The sequence below is a fragment of the Martes martes genome (genome assembly GCF_963455335.1).
Source record: "Martes martes genome assembly, chromosome: 2".
Taxonomy (NCBI): Eukaryota; Metazoa; Chordata; class Mammalia; order Carnivora; family Mustelidae; genus Martes; species Martes martes.
In genome coordinates, this window is record NC_137889.1 from 109,253,281 (window position 1) to 109,275,379 (window position 22,099).

Sequence of the window (22,099 nt, forward strand, 5' to 3'; positions counted from 1 at the left end):
AAGGCAGCTGCTTAATGACTGAGCCACCCAGGAACCCCTCAATGTTTCTTTATTGAACACTGATCTCATGTCTTTTCTACGTTTCTCAACTGTCCTTGAGGACATGTGGGCCACGAAGGGAAGGAAGACTCAGCTCTCAGTATTTTCAGTTAATTCTCTGCTCACTAAATGGCCGTCTCCAGAATAAACTTCTAGTCCTTTTGCAGGTCATTCCTTTTTTGGATTCCTTCAGCCAGTCTACCACTGTGGCTAAGTCAACTTAATAATGGCGGTGAGGAAATGCGCAAACTAAGTGAAGGGGATTAAGAGGTACAAACTTCTAGTTATAAAATAAATAAGTCACTGTGATGAAAAAGTACAGCATAGAGAGTATAGTCAACAGTACTATACTAACTTTATATGGTGACAGATGGTAATTAGGCTTGTCATAGTGAGTAACTGCCTAATATATGGAATTGTTGAACCACCAATGATGTACATCTGAAACTAATATAACATTATGTGTCAACTACAATATTTAAACATTTTTTAAATTATCAATGTCAGCATCAACTGATGCATCCCAGATTATGAAATTAGGCAATTTCTTTTTTTTAATTTTCTTTTAAGATTTTATTTATTTGACAGAGAGAGACATAGCAAGAGAGGGAACACAAGCAGGGAGAGTGAGAGGGAGAAGCAGACTCCTGCTGAGCAGGGAGCCCGATGTGGGGCTCGATCCAAGAACCCTGGGATCATAACCTGAGCCAAAGGAAGACGCTTAATGACTGAGCCACCCAGGTGCCCCTGCAATTAGGCAATTTCAAAAAGAGTTAGGTCTGAACATGTTTTAAAGGAATCATCAATTCATTCAAAAACTTACAGTTTTTGTTTGGTTGGTTTTTTGTTTTGTTTTTCACCCTGCTACCAGACAGGATTGCTTAAAAATTTGTGAGGTAACATATGAAGATTAAACATGGTAATCCTTGGGACGCCTGGGTGGCTCAGTTGGTTAAGCGGCTGCCTTCGGCTCAGGTCATGATCCCAGCGTCCTGGGATCGAGTCCCACATCGGGCTCCTTGCTCAGCAGGGAGCCTGCTTCTCCCTCTGCCTCTGCCTGCCTCTCTGTCTGCCTGTGCTCACTCTCTCTGACAAATAAATAAATAAAAATTTAAAAAAAAAAAAAAAACATGGTAATCCTTAACTCAGTCTCAACTCAAAATAACCCTTAACAAATGCTTCAGGGATTATTCTACTTATATCCTAAATTACCATACAATCTCTTCAAGAATGCTCGTGTTATTTCTCACACAAGTTTCAGAAAAGCTATCATATTCCAGCTATTTAAATACTAATTCATTTTGGCAAAATGATTTAAAATGTCTTACGTGTCAGCTGTTTCAAGTTGTTATAGCAGCAGTAATACAAACATATTACTGAAGTCCTATTTTTGTCCAAACGCAAATATATTAACTGGATTACAGAGAATTAAAATGACGATGAAAGAATCTCAAGCTTAGTGTTAAATTATAGAAAAGGAATGTGCCAAAACATTAACAATAAATATCTGTGTGTAGTGAGATTAAAGGCTTTCCCTGTGTGCTTCCCGGAGTTTCAGTCTTATACAGAGAGACTTTTCACTTTTATAACTAGAAAAAGAAATTATTAAATTAGAAAAGTACTACTGAATAGCGTTTCCAATTATAAGTAGGCAACTGTTGTCAAGTGGACTGCCTTTCTGGCAGAAGGAGAGGCCATTCTTTACCCGTGCCTACATTAACCTCAGCTCTCTCCCTGCATTACAATCATGATGGCCTGAGTTTTCCATAAACTTTTTAAAAAAAGATTTTATTTATTTATTTGAGAGAGAGAGAGCAAGAGCAGTGGAGGGGGAGAGAGACACTTCGGTAAAGAATCTCAAGCAGACTCTGAGCTGAGCTCGGACCCTGACAGGGGACTTGATCTCACAACTGTGAGTTCCCAATCTAAGCCCAAACCAAGAGTCAGATGTTTAACCAACTGAGCCACCCAGGCGTCCCTAAAGTTTCTACATTTATAACTAACTGCCGTGAATCATAAGCTTATGTCTTATCTGGACTTAATCATTATGTAATGAGTAGATGTTTTTTCCCCCTTAATTTGGAAGGAAATAGATAAATTGGGCAAGTCTGGAGCCGCAGAGTGACCTGCAGGTCACTGCCCATCCTAAAGTCAGGAGGAGCCAGACTGCCCACTGGCCAGAGCCCAAAGTGCCACCTGCAAAGCAGAATGGCCTCTCTCCTTGGCTTCTTTTCTTTCTTTCTTTCTTTCTTTCTTTCTTTCTTTCTTTCTTTCTTTCTTTCTTTCTTTCCTTCTTTCTTTCTTTCTTAAGATTTTATTTATTCATTTGACAGACAGAGATCACAAGCAGGCCGAGAGGCAGGCAGAGAGAGAGGGGAGGAAACAGGATCCCTGTTGAGCAGAAAGCCTGATGCAGGGCTCGATGCGGGGCTCAATCTCAGGATCCTGGGATCATGACCTGAGCTGAAGGCAGAGGTTTAACCCACTGAGCCACCCAGGCGCCCCTCTGGCTTCTTTTCAGTAAGTCCTTTTCACAGCAGTTTGGAATTCTCCCTCACAATGCACATTTTTATGTAAAAAAAAAATGAGTAAAATATCCTGCATTTACTTACTTACTTATTATTCTCTTGGAAATAAAAATTGGTAGTTCCCGCATTCAAGGGAAAAGCAGAAAATTTTTCTTGTTTCCCCCTCTGGAAAGAAACACTTTCCAAAAAAGGAAAGGAGAGTTACTAACAGCTGTCTACAAGGCCCTACCCTCTATTTATTTCCCTTTTTAATGAAAAAAAAAATATATATGTATATATATATTATGTAATTTATATATGTAATATGTATTATATATATAGTAAAAAATATAATATACAATACATATTATATATATAAATATTTATCACCTATTTGGACCCTAAAGATGCAGCATAAGAGCAGACAAAAATTCCTGCCCTCGTGGCATTCATAGTTCAGTAGGAGGAGAATGAACAAGATTATAAAACATACAGTGGGCTAGAAGGTAGCAAGTGCCAAGATGAAAAATAAATCAGGCAAGGGTGGTAAGGAGTGTGTGGTGGGGACTTTTGTGATTTTGGAGAGAAAGGCTAAAGAAGTTCTCACCAAGAAAGTAAAATTTGAACCAAGACTCGAAGGAGGTGAGGGAGAAGCCATTGGCGTACCCGGACAAGGAGCATTCTGGGCAGGAGGGAAAGTGTGAGGATCCTGAAGGAGCAGCCTAACTAGCACATTTAAGGAACAGCAAGGATGGGGGGGAGGGAGGGGGGAGAGGAGGAGAAGAGGAGGGGCAGAGAGAAGGGAGGGAGGGGAGGTCAGAGAGTAACAAAGACCAGATTGTGTAGGGCTTTGCAGGCTTTTGGAAGGCCCGTGCAATTACATAACATCCAGCTCAAATTTCTTTTTTTTTTTTAAATTGAGATATAATTGACATAAAGCATTATATTAGTTTTAGGTGTCCAACCAAATAATTCAATATTTATACATATTGCAAAATGGTCACCACAATAAGTCTAGTTAATAGACATCAACACAGTGATGATTTTTGTTCTTGTGCTGAGAGCTTTTAAGATCTATTCTCTCAGCAACTGTCAAATATGCAATACAGTACTATTAACTATAGTCACCACGCTGTACCTTACATCCCCGTGTTGTGCGGATTTCATAACTGGCAGTTCGTACCTTTCTGCCCTCTTGCCTACCTCCCTACTCCCTGCCTGTGGCAACCACCAATCTATTCTCTATGAGTTTGCAATTTTTTAAGTCCACTAACATACCTTTCTCTCTCTGACATCTTCTTTACCCATTTATCCACTGATGGACACTTAAATTGCTTCCGCATCTTGCTGCAATGAACATAGAGGTGCGTGTATCTTTTTAAGTTACGGTTTTCACTTCCTCCAGATAAATCCCTAGGAATGGAGTTGCTGGATCCATTCAGTATTTCTAGTTCGAATTTTTAAGAATGCTTCCTTCTGTTTTCCAAAATGGCTGTGCCAATTTACATCCCCACCAACAGCGCACAAGGGTTCCCCTTCTTCTGCAACCTTGCCAACACTTAGTGTTTCTCGTCTTTTCCAGATTTCCTACAATGTGCCTGTAGTTTCACTGATGGAGCCTCATGATACCAAATGCAGACTGGACTGGGCATGTCTGACACAGCTGACCACAAGGAATCCAAAGGGTGAACAAGTGAAATGACTGAAAATGCCGAGTGCATGTGACTGGAGGAGTGGCCAAAGGTGAGAATTTTTTTTTAATCTGTTAATTCAGAAACTCTGTGCAGACACAGCCAGACACAATTTTGGCCCCAAGAAACTCATATGGTCTCCCAGGAGGCACATGGGAAAGGCAGCATATGGTCTGGTTAAATGAGGCATAGCAGAGAGTTTGGTGGAAGCTGAGATACATTCAGAAGTGATACGTGCTAAGACCTGATAGAGCTGGCAGCCCAAGTGAAGACCAAGCGATTGGTAATATTTAAAGAGGAGAAAAAATGGTGGAAGAATGAAGAAAGAGAAAGGGTTGTGAGGTGTCCAAATACATGAAATTAGGATGGGAAAAGTGTGTTTGTTTTGAATGGAAACATATGTTAGCTTGAGTGGAAAATGTGTACAGGGCAGTGGTGAAAGGTGGGTCAGGGTAAGATCAGAATTTTTTTATGGACAGATTGATGTTTTAACCAATAAGCAAAGGAGTTTCAATAGGAAAATGGTATGGTGTGTAGAGCTGCTTTGACAGAGAAAACATTTGGGAGAGAGCAATTAGTGGCGGCAAATACTCAAGAAGTGAAGTGGTGAAAGTCATGACAGGAGTGGCCAGTGTGGCCATGGAGAGGTGGAGACAGCTACACCAGATATTTGAGAAGAATTATACAACCTAGTGACTGGTTAAGAGCTATTTGTATATTTTGAAGGACTGAGAGATGTTCACTAAGAAAATGGTGACAAATTTTGAGATATTTTATGGGGTCAACAAAAAAGGAATCTGGTTTGAAGATTTTAAATTTGAGTGATGATATGCCAGACATTTGGAAGGGTTACAGACAGGAGGGCAAGTTTCAGGTAAGAGGCAATGCTAAAAATAAAAATCTGTTAGGGCAAAGTCGGCAAATAATTATTGGTATTTTTACTTTTCCTGTTTCATTGAGCCAACACAATCTCTCAATGGGTATAAATAGAAGAGCCATTTCATCTCCCACCCAAGTTGGGACATTGTGAGAATGAGAAGGGAACTGCGAGTAATTACAGCGGGATAAGGAGCAGAGAACGAGGACTGTCCAGAGCAAGTGAGGACGTACAGATTCCAGTTTGTAAGCTCTCTCTCACTTTTTCAAGGGTGGGGAGCTGCCCATTCCTTATCTTTATTACTGCTCTTGTTTTCTCAAAAGGAGTCAAGTGATTCAATTAACGTTGCTTCACTGTCATTTGAGGCCACAGTGTATTCTGGCAAAGGACCCAGTTTTAGACACCTACACAACAAACACAATACTAATGAAGTAGTTTATGTCCTATAACTCCTCTCTATTGACGCTCCTGGCACAGCTAATGAAGTGTGGAGCGGGAGGGCCTAAAGGCTTTGTGCGCGCGCGTGCGCGCGGTGCTGTGCACACATGTGCTGGGGACGAACAGGCAGGAAAGTGTTCTTGTTATCCTGTAGAGGTGATTTGTTTGGTAGTTCCTTTGCTGCAAAAGTAGTTTAACAGAAGAGCAAAACTGATATTCAAACTGAGCCTGACTGTGGCGAGCATTCCAGCAGCTCTCAGGTAGGAAGGGACTCAAATCTAACTCAAAATGCTAAAGAAAGCCATTATCTTTCAGACTCGACATTGTCATCTTCATTTAAGAACATGTTCACACGGTGCCCTTCTTCAGGGAAGGAAGTCAACTCTGGAAGTACCCTGTAAAATGTAGGGGTGATTTTTCCTAGGGCAGTGGACTTTTTTGCCTTTACTGTTCATTAGGCTTCCTGCCTTAATAATTTATCGGGCTTTTATTCTGGGTAGATGCTTCACATTTCTTTTGATGCAAGCGGAAACAGGATGTTTTGTTGGTGTTCTTTGACCCGACCTTTGAAACAACCACGTCATCTGGTTATTGTGTTTATTTCTAGTCTCAGTGGTCTTACGTCTCAATGAACAGTTTATTTTTGAGAAAAATCTATTTGATTCTGCAAAAACTTTTCTATACCCTGCCTTCAGGAAGGAAGATTTTTCTACATATCTGTTAGTTAACAGTTTAAAAAAATGAGACAGAAGCTGTAACTTATAAATATGGCATCAGAAGCAAAGCATGCAATGATTTCTATGGTTCTTTGATAAAATGGCACAAAACCCAGAGAGGAAGAAAGGCACAAAGTATTGATCTATCTATATGAGATATAAATATATATATATATACACACGTATATATATATAATCTATCTATCTACATGAGATATATATACACACACACATATATGTGTATATATGTATATATGGTCATATTTTACATTTTCACATATATATATATCATCTATCTATCTACATGAGATATATATACACACACACACACACATATATGTGTATATATGTATATATGGTCATATTTTACATTTTCACACAGACTATACATAAAACACAAAACATTTTGACAAAATGATATGATGAACAAATGTTTAAATGAGCACTATTTGGCTTCCATCTGTCTATAAGTTGTTTATCAGACCATATATCTTTATATAATATAGAAATCCCAGATAATCTTTAAAGAGTCATAATCTTGGGGCGCCTGGGTGGCTCAGTGGGTTAAAGCCTCTGCCTTCGGCTCAGGTCATGATCCCAGGGTCCTGGGATCGAGCCCCGCATCGGGCTCTCTGCTCGGCAGGGAGCCTGCTTCCCTTCCTCTCTCTCTGCCTGCCTCTCTGCCTACCTGTGATCTCTGTCTGTCAAGTAAATAAATAAAATCTTTAAAAAAAAAAAAAGAGTCATAATCTTTAAAGAGTAAAACAACAAATGGACAGAAAAGAAAGTTCCTAAAATTATACTTGCAACCACACATACATTTTTTTAATAAGATTTTATTTATTTATTTGACAGAGAGATCACAAGTAGGCAGAGAGGCAGACAAGAGAGAGGAGGAAGCAGGCTCCCTGCAGAGCAGAGAGCCCGATGCGTGGCTGGATCCCAGGACCCGGAGATCATGACCTGAGCCGAAGGCAGAGGCTTTAACCCACTGAGTCACCCAGGTGCCCCCATACATACATTCTTAACTCAGGATTGTTATCGGAAAAGAGTAAATAAAAAATATTCTTAATTCTAACTATAAACTTGCCATTAGGGAGGGAGGGGAAATGTGCGCATCAACAGGGCAAAATTTGTGTTTGGATATAAGCTCGTTTTACTTAATGTACACCAGCATTTCACCAGAATCTTATTAAGTACAGTTGCCAGCTTTTCTTTTGAAAAGTAGATTTTTTTCATTGTTTGCTTCCAACTTAAAAACAACAGAAAAAACCCCCACAAAAAAACCTGCCATCCATACTTTGTGTCAAACGCAATTATCTTTTTCTCACGATCTATTCGTGATGACATAAAAACCTTACAAAAAAAGAGTTGAAGACTCCTTTGGACCCTCTCTGATCCCATCATTCTCTCTGCCTCCACAGAAGCGGAGATAATCATTAGCCTGAGCCTTTCAATTTTTTTTTTTGCTATTACTGCATGTATGTTAATAAATAAAATGTAGTGTTAATTTATGGGTTATGAAAGTTTCATACATGGCATCACATTCCCATAATTATTCACCAGATTGCTTTTTTTTGCTACTCAGCCTGTGTTTTCTAGAGCTATCTTACCTTTGTTACTTTTGCCCTCCTTGGTGCTACGTTTAAAAATGTGAAATTTCGGGGCGCCTGGGTGGCTCAGTGGGTTAAGCCTCTGCCTTCGGCTCAGGTCATGATCTCAGGGTCCTGGGATCGAGCCCCGCATCGGGCTCTCTGCTCAGTGGGAGCCTGCTTCCCCCTCTCTCTGTCTGCCTCTCTGCCTAGCTCTGATTTCTCTCTGTCAAATAAATAAAATCTTTAAAAAAAAATGTGAAATTTCTAATCTGTTACAATACAATAGGAGTTTTTCTCCTGTTACATTTATAGTTTATGGACCCATTTCTTTTATATCATTACTATCACTGCAATCATTCTCTGTAATGTTGTTCTTTGTGGATCAGGAGGGCCACTTTTGGCCACCACAGAACAAAATGCGAGACCAGAGTGCTTGAGTATAAATTGATTAAATTGATTAAGTTATTCTGAAATTTGTCATTTTCAATGTCTCATCATTATACAGGTCAGTGATGTATTTCCCCTTCAACAAGTTTTTTAGCTGTCCTATTTTCTCATCCAAATAGTTTCTGTTGGTTTTATTGTATCTTTATTGCCTTAACAATAATAAGAAGGTTGCTAATAATTCTCCAGATATTAAACGTTGATGTGTGTGTAAAATAATCACAAGTAGATTTGATTAAATACCATTCATCTGCTGCTCTGCACTGTTCAACATACTTTTCTAAATGTTTCTGGTGCTGTCTTTAAGACAGCACTTTGTTCTTGGAAATCTCACGAAAGAAAGAAAAAGAATCATTTTTAAAAAATTAAGCTTGGATATATTTTATACTTAAGCCAACACTGAAACTTAGTGGCAAAGTAAGAATATAGCCAGGAAATAAAAATGAGCCTCAATGGGAAAAATGGCCAGTTAATAACAAGATGAGAAGTCAGACTGCAAAGCATGGAAACTTTGGCTTTGTGCAAATAAAGCTTAACACAGTTGAAGCCAGAGTGAATCACCAGGAAACATGAGTAAGCAAATCTCAAGCAAGTGTGACATTGGCATCTAAAAATATGCAACACATCTGACTCTGATGTACACTGACGAGGCCCCCCTCTTTGACCTGTTCTGGGTCGGAGACCAGGAAGGCTCCTTGAAACTCCTGATGCTACCAGGGGGAAGAAAACGCTGCCAGACGGATACTGGGATAAAGGCTGCTTGAGTCAGAAGCACACACATCTCTACCCCATCTAGGAGGATTTGGAGTTATTAAATAAATGCCTAGAAAATGCTTTACAAATCAACTGTAGTAACCCAGATGAGATACCATAGCAACAGCATTTAATGACTCAGCGGTGTCAGAGAAGAATGGATCAGAGGCACCTTGAAGCATCTGATGATTTTTGCCGGGAGAAACAATCTCATCTAATGGATTTACTAATTCCAAGTACCAGGATTTTTCTCAATATTGATCCTAAGGAAAGGTTCAAATATCTAGGGCCAAATGCCACACAGAACAAGCTCAACAAATAAGGAAATGCTTGTCCTGAGGTTGGGTGGGATGTAGGTAGGGCTCTTTGTCCTTAGCCTGCTCATGTTCCTAAGGACTCACTGACACCAGATGCTGGGGGTTTGAATCTGGAAAGGGTGGGGCAGGGTGCCGGGTGATAGGTGGTGAGGAGAAACTGCCAAGAAAACATTCTTGCAGAAATCATTCTTAAATAAAATGAACACACTGTAGTCCCGGTGGAAACTCAGTCATGATCAGATTCTACTGACTCCATCCAAACTTATGACAGCTTTCAATAAATTCAATGGTATATGGCTTGCATGAAGGCTACTATCACATATTCAGTCAATATCCAAAAGTAAAGAGAGAGAAGAAAAATATTCTGTAGGTAAATCTTGCCAAACTAGAAAAAAACCCCACACCACTTTCTGAAGTCGATTGGTTTGAAGACAGGGTTTTTATTTTTGCTTAAGTCCTCGGCACATTCAAATTAATTCCCATCTCAGTTGTCTTAGTTCATGAGTAAACACAGTGTGTGGCATTTGCAAATTAGTCAGAGTTGAGTCTCTGGCTCCTACAGAAAGCTAATGGGCAAGCTTGAGAAGTTGGAGAAAAGAAATTATTCCTAAGTGGCAAAATACACACACGCACAAAATCACATTTTCAATGAATTAAAAAAATACCTTGCTGTTCCTCCCTTCCCCACATTTTTAATTCTTCTAACTCAAAATTTTGTTCTCTTTCTCTTTCCTTCTTTTTCCAAATAGAAATGCTGAAAGGCATCATTAGGATAGAGATTAACTTTTTCCTTGAGACACCTGGGTAGCTCAGTTGGTTAGCTCCCCCTTCATGATCTCATGCCAGGCCCTACCCTCAGCAGGGAGTCTGCTTATCCTTCTCCCTCTGCTTCTCCCCTCAGCCCTGAGCTCACGCTCTCTCTAAAATAAATAAATAAAATCTTTAAAAAAAGGTAACTTTTTCCTCAAACAGCAAAACACTTTAGTAGTGGCAGGCTCTCTGAAACTTACATGTGAACAAAAATGAAAATGCTCTTTGTATTACAGAGAATCATGTCCTGATTCAGATTAAAATGGAAGAATTTTTTGGTGACAGATCCAAATCATGAGTACTTCATATGTAGAACTTACAAAATGCACTGAATTAGAGGATAGCCAGTAGTAGCAAGCAAATGAGTGTTTGGATTCGGGGAATCCTGCTTAACGGAATTGTACAGATCTGACATAATGGAAATGTACAAATTGTCAGAGTTTATGAAAATCTTCTTCCTGCCTGATCTTTTTTTTAAAGATTTTATTTATTTGACAGAGAGAGATCACAAGTAGGTGCAGAGAGAGAGAGAGTAAAGAGAGAGAGAGAGAGAGAGAGAGGAGGAAGCAGGCTCCCTGCCAAGCAGAGAGCCTGATGTGGGACTCGATCCCAGAACTCTGATATCATGACCTGAGCGGAAGGCAGAGGCTTAACCCACTGAGCCACCCAGGCGCCCAGTGCCTGATCATTTTTAATAAGCCTTGAGTGATTAATGAGGCTTTTAATGATACCATCTATTTCGACTTAGTGGTAGAATAGTTAATATGTAAGGGGGAAAAGTAAGAATGAATATTCATAAATATTAAAATAGTTATTATTTGTAGGATATCTACATCTACTTCCTCCACTCCCCTGACCTCAAGCCCAGTTATAAACTTGTGGGTCTTGACAAGTAGAACACAAATAGAGCAGGTGCCTTTGTTAGTGCTGTAGGTATTTTCCAGCACTTAGATGGATACCAGCTGTGTGCTAATTAATCATGGGATGGCCTAGATCACCAAATACTACAAAGCTAGAAATGCTCCCTCAACTTCTAGGAATGTGTCTGAATGTTGGCTCCAAATGCCCCTGGAGATATGGGCCAGGTCCTAGCAGTCTCTATGATGTGTTCTAGTCAGGACAAATTAAGAACTGTTTGCATAAACATATGCCAGCAAGTCAGCTCCAGGCGATGGTAGTGAATGGTGCTTTTGGGGACTCAGAGCTAACAGCATTCTCTGATCTAGTAATCCTGGACAAAGACAGGGGTCCAGTATCCAGTTATGTGTTTGAGTGCCCTTTTTTCATTAAATATTAGTAACAGCATGCCCAGCACATTTAAACCCTACTGTGTCATAGTTTACAGGTGTGGCTGTGCACGTAGCCCTTTCGCTATATTTAAGCAACAGCAATAATGGAATTGACACATCGCTTCTAGGCCTATGAGATTAACTGGATCATTGCATGAGCAGTTTGGACTAGAAAGGAGAGGGCCTGAAAAGAAGAGACTGAGTATAGTATGGTTGCAATGAAGGCCTACTCTCTGGACATGGCTTTGTTTTCTCTTCAGTGGACTGAATGATCAAAAATATGGGCTATAAAATGCTCAAGCATTGCTTCTTTCTGCCAAGTCTGATGAAATGCATGGATTGCATTGGGGAAAATGAAGGAAAACCTACCTGAAGACGGCAAGGGTCAGAGACCAAAGCACTAATGGCTTCCTCAGTTCAAACTTCGCCCGTTTGTTCATCAGGTGCCGACCACCAAAGATGAAGGCAGCATACAGAGCAGAAAACAGGAAAGATTTCTTCCTGCAACAGACAAAAACCCAGTATCTTAGAAAATAAAAATCTCTAAGCAGTTAATTTTTATTCATGAGAAATTTATATTTACTAATTATTTGCAATTTTTTATACCAGTTTTTCTTTGTAAGCGCTAAGAGCGTGTTCTTGGGAATGTGCCCCTTCACCGAAGAAAGAATGTTTAAACATCCTTTTGATGACATGGCATTCCATGGAAACCTCCATTTGACAAATTATGTCAATCTAGATTAAACAACACATGTCAGAATAGATCTGTGTCCTTTTTGGGCTCCATGACTTTAAAAATTTCAACAACATAGCATTAAGGTACAAAAAGAAAAACTTTCACTGAGGGATTTAAACACTAAAATCAAGCTACTTAGAGCACTTGACTTAGGGCACCCCCAGTATGAATTCCTGAGATCTTCTCCACCAAAGGAGCAAGTATTAAGTTTCAATATATCATTAATAATAGGGATAACTGGTAGACATCATACAATACAATAGAAAGAACGTAGGTTGTAACTGAAGTACACCTGCTCTAGAGCTTGAACCTAATCAAAATCGGATTTTACTACCTACCTACATATCCCTGGGAAATATAAACTGTGGGAGCTTCTGTAGGACAACTGAACTTTCGTCTTCAATAAGTCAGAGTGTGGAATCTAAATACAGGACTCTTCTAGATTAAGGAGTGACTTGAGAAACTATAATCAAAGGTAATAGGTAGACTTTGGGGGCTCTATATTTGAGCAAACCAATTGGAAAAAGACATTTTTAATAAAATGAGAAAGTTTTTAGTTATAATTTTAAAAGTACTTAGTTACTATTTATGGGTGAAAATACATGTCTTGGATTTGTTTAAAAAATTCTAGGAAACAAATAAAACCAAGACAATATTCAGGGTAAAGGGATGAAACCAGATTAACAAAAGGACGAAGGAATACAGGCTTTTTCTCTTTGTCAGGCTTAGGTGGAATTCTAGTCAGAAATGTCCAAGCAATATTAATTAGAATCTCTAGGTCCTGCTGGTTTACTACTGTACCAAGAAGTAAACAGTGTTACTGATAATGCCGATAAGAACAAAAACAAAACCAACACGATTCTATACAACTATGATTCAACAGGAAGTAACAGAGGACTTGTAAATGATTTAAACACCTGAATGAACTTCTTAAAAAAGCAGTATTTCTCTTAAGATGGATATTCCCTCACTCAATGAGATTAAAAGGGAAATCACTGAAAAGTAAGTTATAAGCATAATACAAAAAGCAAAATGAATTAGTTTTTTGCAAATGCCTCCTATTTTTCTCCCTGACACTGCCTGTATGTGTTGCTGACTAAGGAGGGATCTAATTATTTTCACAAGCAGCACACCTAGTTGGCATGTGACCTACTTGGTGAACACCATCCAGTAAAGTGGTAATTCCAGAAATCAACCCATAAAGATGGAATGAACCAGTTTCCAAATGAGGTTTGCAGATTCTTTTGGAAACATAGGACCTGGGCATATTGTCACTACTTGCTAAATGTTTGTTAGATGATCATGGTCTTGTCATATCAAATTTTCTGATAGGGAAAAATAATTATGCACTGATGTCCTTAGGTGCTCAGTAAACATTAACTGCGTGAATGAACGGTTGTACTTTCCCAGTAACATATTAATTACTAAAGAATGAAATATTCGGAAAAAACATGATCCATTTTCTTCCTCCATAAAGAAACAGGCCATTTCTATACTTCAAAGAGAGGTGGAAACGTGAGACAGTTTTATAGGAACGTTATTAAACATTTCAAGAAAGTACTTTTGGCTGTAAATATGTGTATCTGATAAATATGAATACAAATGTGAATGAGTGTTTGTAGGTTTACTCATATATATGTTATGTATGAATTTTGCAAGTGTGTGTCACTAAATTGAGTCCTAATCACAATCTGCATTTACACCCATCTAAGCAAGGACTCGCGAAAAACCAAATTCTATGAAGTTAATATAAGCCATAGTAATATGAAATAGTCTGTATTCTTTTCTAAAAATTTTAAAACTATTTTGTTGTTCTTTTCTAAGTTATAAAAGTAACGATGAGTGACAATATTCATGGTATGATTCAGGGAGGGAGTCCTGTGGGGGCCACTCAGTGCTAAAGAGCTTTCTCCTTGATCCTCCTAATCACCCGTAATGTAGGTAGAGCATTGTCTTCATTTTACAGATAAGCAAACCAGCTTAGAGGTTAAGCCTCAGATCTCCCTGTTCTCCTGTCGTAAACTTTCCCAAGAAAAAAAGGTGCACCTGATGTGTTATCTTATAGCCACAGAAGAATTCCACAAGCCCTCCTACTGAATTGCATGGTCATTGCGTAACTGTGTGGCACATTGCTAAACTGTGAATACACCAAGAGTAATCTCCACGCCTTCATGTTTCAACTATCATATTTTGGGGATTTGGAACACTTTGATCCAGACCCTGTTTACCTCCTGGGGAACACAAATGAACTATATATGCGCCCCAAAAGCTTTTTCTTAAAGTGCCTATCATTCTCTCTCTTGCTCATTCCATCTAATTTGGATTTTGGTTATGGTTAGATTAATTGTGTTTCTTGCAATTATGAACCAAATTAAATGGCTGTCTGTATATGATCCTATCATTCTAGCCATTAGGGGAAAAATAATGTGCCTCGAAGAACCAAGAAAAATACAAAAATCTCCCCTCAGGATGTTTTCCTCTGCGTTTCTTCAGCTAAGAATGAGAATTAGTCCTGATGCACTACTAACTTCCTGGCACAGCCCCTTCTCTTTTCCATGTGTTTTCTAAAGATTATCTTTACCAACCTTCAGTTCCATAGCTAGGGCAACCAGGTCAATCAATATAGACACAGAGAATCTGAGAATTGCCAGAGACCTTAGAGAGATGGGGCCCAATTTTCTCGTTCTACAGGAGAGGGAATGGGGGATAGGGTGCGGTGCTGGATGACATTACTTTCTTATGGTCACATAGCTACACACTGTATATGGGTCAAAACTACCAAAATTTTGCTCAAGCAGGTAGGTAAACATAACTTAATTGTCTAGGGTATATCTGAGTCACCTGCTATAATACAAATAAATTGCTTATTGTATACTTTCTAAATCTTCTATTATGGTGAAATTCAAGTCTGTAATGCTTTAGGTTAATTCAGAATTAACCTTACACTTCTTCTGTAAGAGGGAGTCATCGAAGGAGGCATGAACTCTTACCTCTTCCAACTGAGAAATCCAAATGTATCACTTATAGTTGAATGTATTATGATTTTTTCCATTTAACTTAGAATAAAGTAAGATTTTCATTAACAAACCGGGCAATTTAAATGGATTCAAGCTGTTGTTCAGTTCTGCCATCTCTTTGGTAAAGATTCAATCATTGTCAAGTGAATAATGACTTCCTGCTAGCCCACTTACTATTTAATAGGGATAGATGACTTCCCTATTAAATGATGCTTCCATAGTAATCTAATAATACTTCATATTCTGGCAGGCCTCCATAGCTGGGTATAATGGTAACACTACATTGTTTTGTTACTGGATCATTAGCAATTTCCAGAGGGTAGGGACTAAAGAATCTTAAATGTATATCATATAGCCTAACCCTTCACCATAGAGGCCCAATACCTTTCAGGACAGTGCTTCTGTAGCTATAATTACAAAGTAACCAACTAAAGAAAGAACACCCAAACGAAATACTGATGTGTTTTGAGCTTGTTGCCCTGGTATTCACTCTCTTCCCCCCTTCCATTTCTGTCATTGATGTGAATGGACATTAGCCCATAACTAATAAAAACAGATAATGGCTTTATCATTTATCCTCAGAAAGCTGGACTTCTCTATCATGTTACCCTCATCCAAAACATTCCTAGGTGTTGTTTTTCCTATTCTCACCAGAGTAGCTGCTAATGATTTGTACTTACTGTTCTAACCAATAACACTTTTCAAAGACTGTGTATACATTCAAACTCCCCGCCCCCCAGCCCCTGAGCTTCTACAGAAGTCAGGACCTAGCTTGAGTCCCTTTAATACTCACTTCCAGATCTCTGCTGGCTGACTTGTGCACTTCCAAAGAGTCAGACAAGTTCATCTGAGAATGGTGACACTTTCAAGTGGGTAGTCTTTCAACACAGGGTATTTGCTAATGAACACTATGGGGGAGATGGCCTGAACGCCTTTGTGCCTTAGTGACCTTGTTTTTGTGGTTACCATGCATGTGTAAGGTACAAGCGTTGTGAAAAGTGCAAACTAAACTTTGAGGAAGAAAAGAAAAGGACCCCTGAACACCTCACCTGCTTTGGCTGATAGGTACCAAGCACAGAACGTTTTCTAGTTGAGAAAATTTTCCAAAGAGTCTGAAACTGGGAAAAAAATGCAAACTGGAGAGGCCATATCTCTTTTACGACTTCTTTAGTTCAGCTCCTGATTCAAATGAGGAAGCAATTCAAGGTTCTGAAAGTAATTTTAAGGCCACAAACAAATTACAGAGGCAGAGATGGAAGAAATAACACTTGGCTTTTTGCCAACAAGACATTCAGTGGACCATCGTCAATGGTGGTCATAATTTGGTAAGAATATAAAGGAAGGTTTTCTTGAGAGGGTGAAGTTGTGCTCTGGGACTGGATTCTGTCCTATTCTTGAGAATTACCCCTAACACTTCATACAGGCATTTCTCTACATTACAAATAATGGAAATTTTCCAGAAGTGGCTATTCACAAGTAAATTATAACTAGAAATTAACTCTGCCCAGAAATTCTGACAAAGAATGATTTAGAGAATAATAGTGGAAATAGATCCATAATAAGTACAAATGAATAGTGACTTCATAATTGCAAGACAAAGCTGTGACTAAAGAAAAGGGTGTTATTCTAACCAGTTATGTGTGACCCAGGAAGCCAAACAGTTTCTGAGTCTTTTTGAGTTGCAAATACCTCTTTCTTATTTTACTTTCCTCTCAGATGCAAATTGAAAGATCACAGGTTGTCCTTATTTATTTAAAAAAAAAAAAGGCGAGAAAACCATTTTTTGTAATTCAGTTTTTCTATTGTTGAAGTAGGCTACGCTCAAAGTAGACTTGTATTTAGTACTGTGGATTAAAGGGCATGGCTGTGTATCTCTTTCTAGGAAAGTACACTACTCCTAAAACAGACCTGTTACAGAAAATTGCTTGTACATATATGGCAACACACCATTTTTACCCCTTGTCCCCTTTTTAAAAATCTTGATGAATTCTCTTTTCTTTTTATAGGGGGAAATAGGATCTTTCTACTTTCAAAATGTTAAAATCACAAAAACACAAAGCCCCATAAATAATGTAGATAATAATGTCTGTTAAAAATTCTGAGGAAGGAGGGGCGCCTGGGTGGCTCAGTGGGTTAAAGCCTCTGCCTTCCGCTCGGGTCGTGATCCCAGGGTCCTGGGATCGAGCCCCACATCGGGCTCTCTGCTCAGCAGGGAGCCTGCTTCCTCCTCTCTCTCTGCCTGCCTCTCTGCCTACTTGTGATCTCTGTCAAATAAATAAATAAAATCTTAAAAAAAAAATTCTGAGGAAGGAGATATTGCTGTGATTAGAAAATGCTCTGTGGAGGGTGGGCTTTGAGGCGGACCCTTTGAGGCTTTGGATGGATGGACAGATGTAAGTGGGAATTTGGGGTGGGAGGAAAGCAACGCCTCTAGGCATAAGCTACGCTGGGCATGTGTCAGACCCGATGTTTCCTCAGTGGGTGGGAAGACATGAGAGAAAGTCAGTTTAGAAAAGCAGATTAAAGTTCTGGCATCTTCTCAAGGTTGTGCGAGGTGTGTGGTCAGGAATGGGTTATGACTAGTAGTTGAAGTATAGTACTGGAATCTGGGGCTTAATTTTCCTTTTTTCCTTCCTTTTAAATAAATAAGAATAGCCTCACTCATGGGTGTACCATAATGTGCCTTGGGGGAGAGAGGAAGAGGGAAGTAAAGATGGATGGCGATGCCCTGGTTCAGGCCATGGAGAGCTCTCCAAGTCTTTGAGCTGGGATGGGGAGGGGGGGCAGGACGGGAATAAAGAGATCTGTTCCCAGGGAAACTTGGCATTGAGTACTTCTCTTTTAATGGGTAGATGTGGCTGAAGTTTGACTCTAGATCTCTAAATCAATGCACAAGTTCCCCATAGCCCACACTGGCAGCCTCGGTAGCTGCTGGGGTTCCTGAATGCCATGGTATGGACAGAAGGAACTTCTTTAATGAACTGCTGCTCTTCCCAGGAATTATCAGATGGGACCAACCTGAAGTCTTATTCACTTAAAAATGACTATTCTCCCGTCCTGAGAAAAGAAGAGCAAATTTCGAGGCCAATCGTGGCAGTTTCCAGAAAGCTGATACTTGGTTCATGTCCCTTAACAGTCCCCCAGAGCCAATGTCCCTTTTAATCCTAAAATACTGCATCTTACAGAGATGCAAGAATATTTTTTCTTTGTGTCAGATGACATGGTTTCATAAAACTGTTCAGAAAAATTCGAGTTCAAAGTTAGAATTAAAGATTTTCGAGAACACAAAAACAAAGGAATAATTAAACTTCTTGCTTTGGCAAAGGTTAGAGTTTCTCATTTCCTTCGAAAGAGTAAAGCTTGTGACCACCTGTGAATAAAAATTTTGTCAGGGGTCCTGGCAGACAAATCTCCCACTTCAAACTAATGACGAGCTGCGACACCGACAAACTCATTTGGAGTTTCCGGTTTGTCTGAGAGCGTGGCTCAACTTGCAAAGCCGGTACTGAGGGTCACTCTGAAATAGAATTGCCAAGTTACCAAGTAACTATCTTGTATACTATATCAGCTCCTGGTGCTTGCCATGGCAAAACACGACGTTCTAGAGGTCGTGTAAAAAAACAGTAAGTTCTAGGGACGCCTGGGTGGCTCAGTTGGTTGGGCAGCTGCCTTCGGCTCAGGTCATGATCTTAGCGTCCTGGGATCGAGTCCCGCATTGGGCTCCTTGCTCAGCGGGGAGCCTGCTTCTCCCTCTGCCAGTGCTCTCTCTCTCTCTCTCTGACAAATAAATAAAATCTTTAAAAAACAAAACAAAACAAAAACAGTAAGTTCTAAATAGGAGACGGCGTGCAGAAAGAGAATTCAGAGAGAATTCAGAAAGCAGTTCCATCAGCACTTCACTTTCATTGTACTCATTCCCTTAAAGAAATGCCCTTTGTTCTAAGAAAAAGAAAGCTTTCATCTGAATTTCCAATGAAGAAATGCTCACCCGTTAAGATCATGATAATGAATAAAATGAATATAATAATGAATACAGAGAGCAGACTAAAATTCTGAAACATCTTCTATGAAATAAGAGCGGTGAGTGACTCCCTGTTACCAGATTAAATTTTACCTTTTACAGTCTTAAAATCTACCACAAAGTAGAAAGAAGGGATTAGGGATTTTTCCCCCCCCGAAAATAAAGTTTTCTCAGACCAGAAGTTACACAAAGCATGATTAATTATGGGCTTGGGTCAAGGCCGCAAGTTTTTGTTTGGTTTGTTTGTTTTTGAATCCTGCTTTCTATTCTAATGGACTGTGCACCATAGAAATAGAAAATTGTAAAGTTTTATAAGATATTAAAAATATATAAAAATAAAAACTAGAGTCAAATACAGAATTTTGTTTCCTGCTTGTCTTCATCCTAAAGAAGCCCTGAAATGTTCTGTAGAAAATAGATTACTCTGAGAGGTGGAGACTAAAACCAGAAGTGAAAAAACACTGTAAAAAGCACTTATGATTATTCACAATGGAACGGAAACCGGATTTCAGGTTTACAAGATTAAGTCCAATTCAGACACACAATTCTCCTAGACTTAAAATCAAAATGACAGCTGCACAGACACCAGCTCATAACAAGCACAAACATATTCAAATTTATGAACTCTTTATACTCAAGGGCTAACCGTTTGAACTGAAAAGTGATCTATTTCTGCTATGGTCTACTACCACCTTATATTTAGAGAGTTTTAGTTTATACTCGTTGCTTCAGACAACTGTAGAGAAGCTAGAAAATACTATCAAGGACAAAAAAAACCCACAGCTACATGTTTTCGTGGTAACTACTGGTTGATTAAATAGACTGTTGCATTGACTTTCCCCGTGCATAGAAATGTTGAAAGAGGGGTGGTGGGAAAAGCAATGAGAAAACATGTCCCAAATGCTATTTCAGGATTAGGGAAAAAATAGCTCCGAAGTGATAAAGACGATTTCGTGGTATAGCTCACGGATACGTTTTTTGTCACCAAAAGCAAATTTACATAAGATACGAAGTCTGAGTAAAAACTGGCAATGACAAGAAGAAATATATTATTAGCCAGGGAGTGGAAATGACAGACTTTTTTTTTCACCCATGAGATATCACCCAATTACCCAAGAAAGAATTCTCTTTGGCTCTTGAAAATAATAATGCGGCAAGATTTTGATTAGGGTATTCACATGGCTCCTTCCAGATATGAATGCTCATTCAGGGACAGAAGAAGATAAGGCCCAAAGACACTAGCTTTGAGAACTCCGGTAATGAGGACAATCGGCCTCACGAATTGGACTGTGTTGCTTTCTCATCCCTGCTGTAACAAAGTCCCACAAACGTCATGGCTTCAAACGACATGACTGGATTACCATATTGTTGCAGAGTCAGAAGTCTGAAATGAAGTCTTGTGGGGCTAAACTCAAGGTGTACCCAGGTTGTGTTCCTTCTGGAGGTTCTAGGGGGCAATCTCTTTCTTTGCCTTTTGTGGCATTCGGAGGCTGCCTGTCATCCTTGGCTTTCTCCACATTCAAAATGCATTGCTCCCACCTCTGTTTCTACGGTCACACTGTCTTCTCTAACTCTGTTTTTGTCATCCTATCACCTCCTCCAACTCTGCTCTTACCTCCCTCCTAAGGACTCTTGAGATTACATTGGGTGTGAGAGATAATCCAGGCCCACGCCCTGGAAGGAACTATTCTCCAATTCTCCAAACTCTTATGATTAGATTGGGCCCACCGGATATTCCCGAACAATCTCCTCATCTCCAAGTCTTTAACCTAATCGCATTTGCAGTCTCTCTCTATTGCTGTAGAAGAGAAACACACGTACAAATTCATAAATAAAACATGGACATCTTTGGGGGACTATGATTCATTTGGCCACATAGATTAACTTGAAATTATAATAAGGTCTAAAGCCATTTTTCTGATGCAACTGACAGGGTACAACCCTACAGAGGGCAAAACTTTCTTTTCTATTCTTGCTTTATTAGACCTAAAGCCAGCCTCTTCCCTTCAAGTTAAGAAGGCACTTTAAGGGGTGCCTGGATGGCTCAGTGGGTTAAAGCCTCTGCCTTCGGCTCGGGTCATGGTCCCGGGGTCCCGGGATTGAGCCCCACGTTGGGCTCTCTGCTCCGCGGAGAGCCTGGTTCCTCCTCTCTCTCTGCCTGCCTCTGCCTACTTGTGATCTCTGTCTGTCAAATAAATAAATAAAATCTTAAAAAAAAAAAAAAGAAAGAAAGAAAGAAAAAGAAAGCACTTTAAAATGCAAGGGCCTGAGAGTCACACTGTCACACAATTGTCCCGAAGCAGCTCATATGCATGTAAACTCACAAATCAGTACTGGAACTCTCAGTAGTAACATATGGTTTACCTTAGAACTGACTAGGTGCCAAAGCTTGGCATTTCTAGTAACACACACACAATGTATTCAATGTATCCCCACTGTCACAAGTTCTAAATTGTCGTCTTAACACGCTTTTGTGACAATACAGATTGTTTGGCTTTGGACTATCACTTACATTTAAATCTTAAAATATACATTATAGCTTACATCTGGTACATTTTCCTATCTGCAGCAAGCCTGTTGTCCTATGCTTCATCACTCTTACTGTTAAATCCTTGAAGAATGAGTCTTCCTCTCAGGGGGCTAAGAAGGAGCATTGTTCGATGCAGATGTTAACTCCTTTTCTGTAACTCATTCTTCACTTGGTTTCTGGAATACTATCTTCCCTTAGTTCTTTCCCAACTTCACAGTCGGCTCTTTTTTCATTCTCCTTTGCTGGTTCTCTCTTTATCTCCCCTATCTTTAAACCTTGAAGGTTTACCAGGGCTCAATCTATGGATCTCGCTCTCTCT

General features: G+C 39.5%; 1 protein-coding gene across 2 annotated transcripts in view; it reads right to left on the bottom strand.

Moving 5' to 3' along the window:
- ELOVL6 (ELOVL fatty acid elongase 6) overlaps positions 1-22,099 on the bottom strand; it is a 124,046-nt gene that overhangs the window by 29,584 nt on the left and 72,363 nt on the right. For both annotated transcript variants that reach the window (XM_080796482.1, XM_080796483.1), the window contains exon 3: positions 11,846-11,977. In XM_080796482.1, the coding sequence (XP_080652608.1) occupies positions 11,846-11,977 (132 nt within the window). The remainder of the gene's footprint in view (positions 1-11,845; positions 11,978-22,099) is intronic.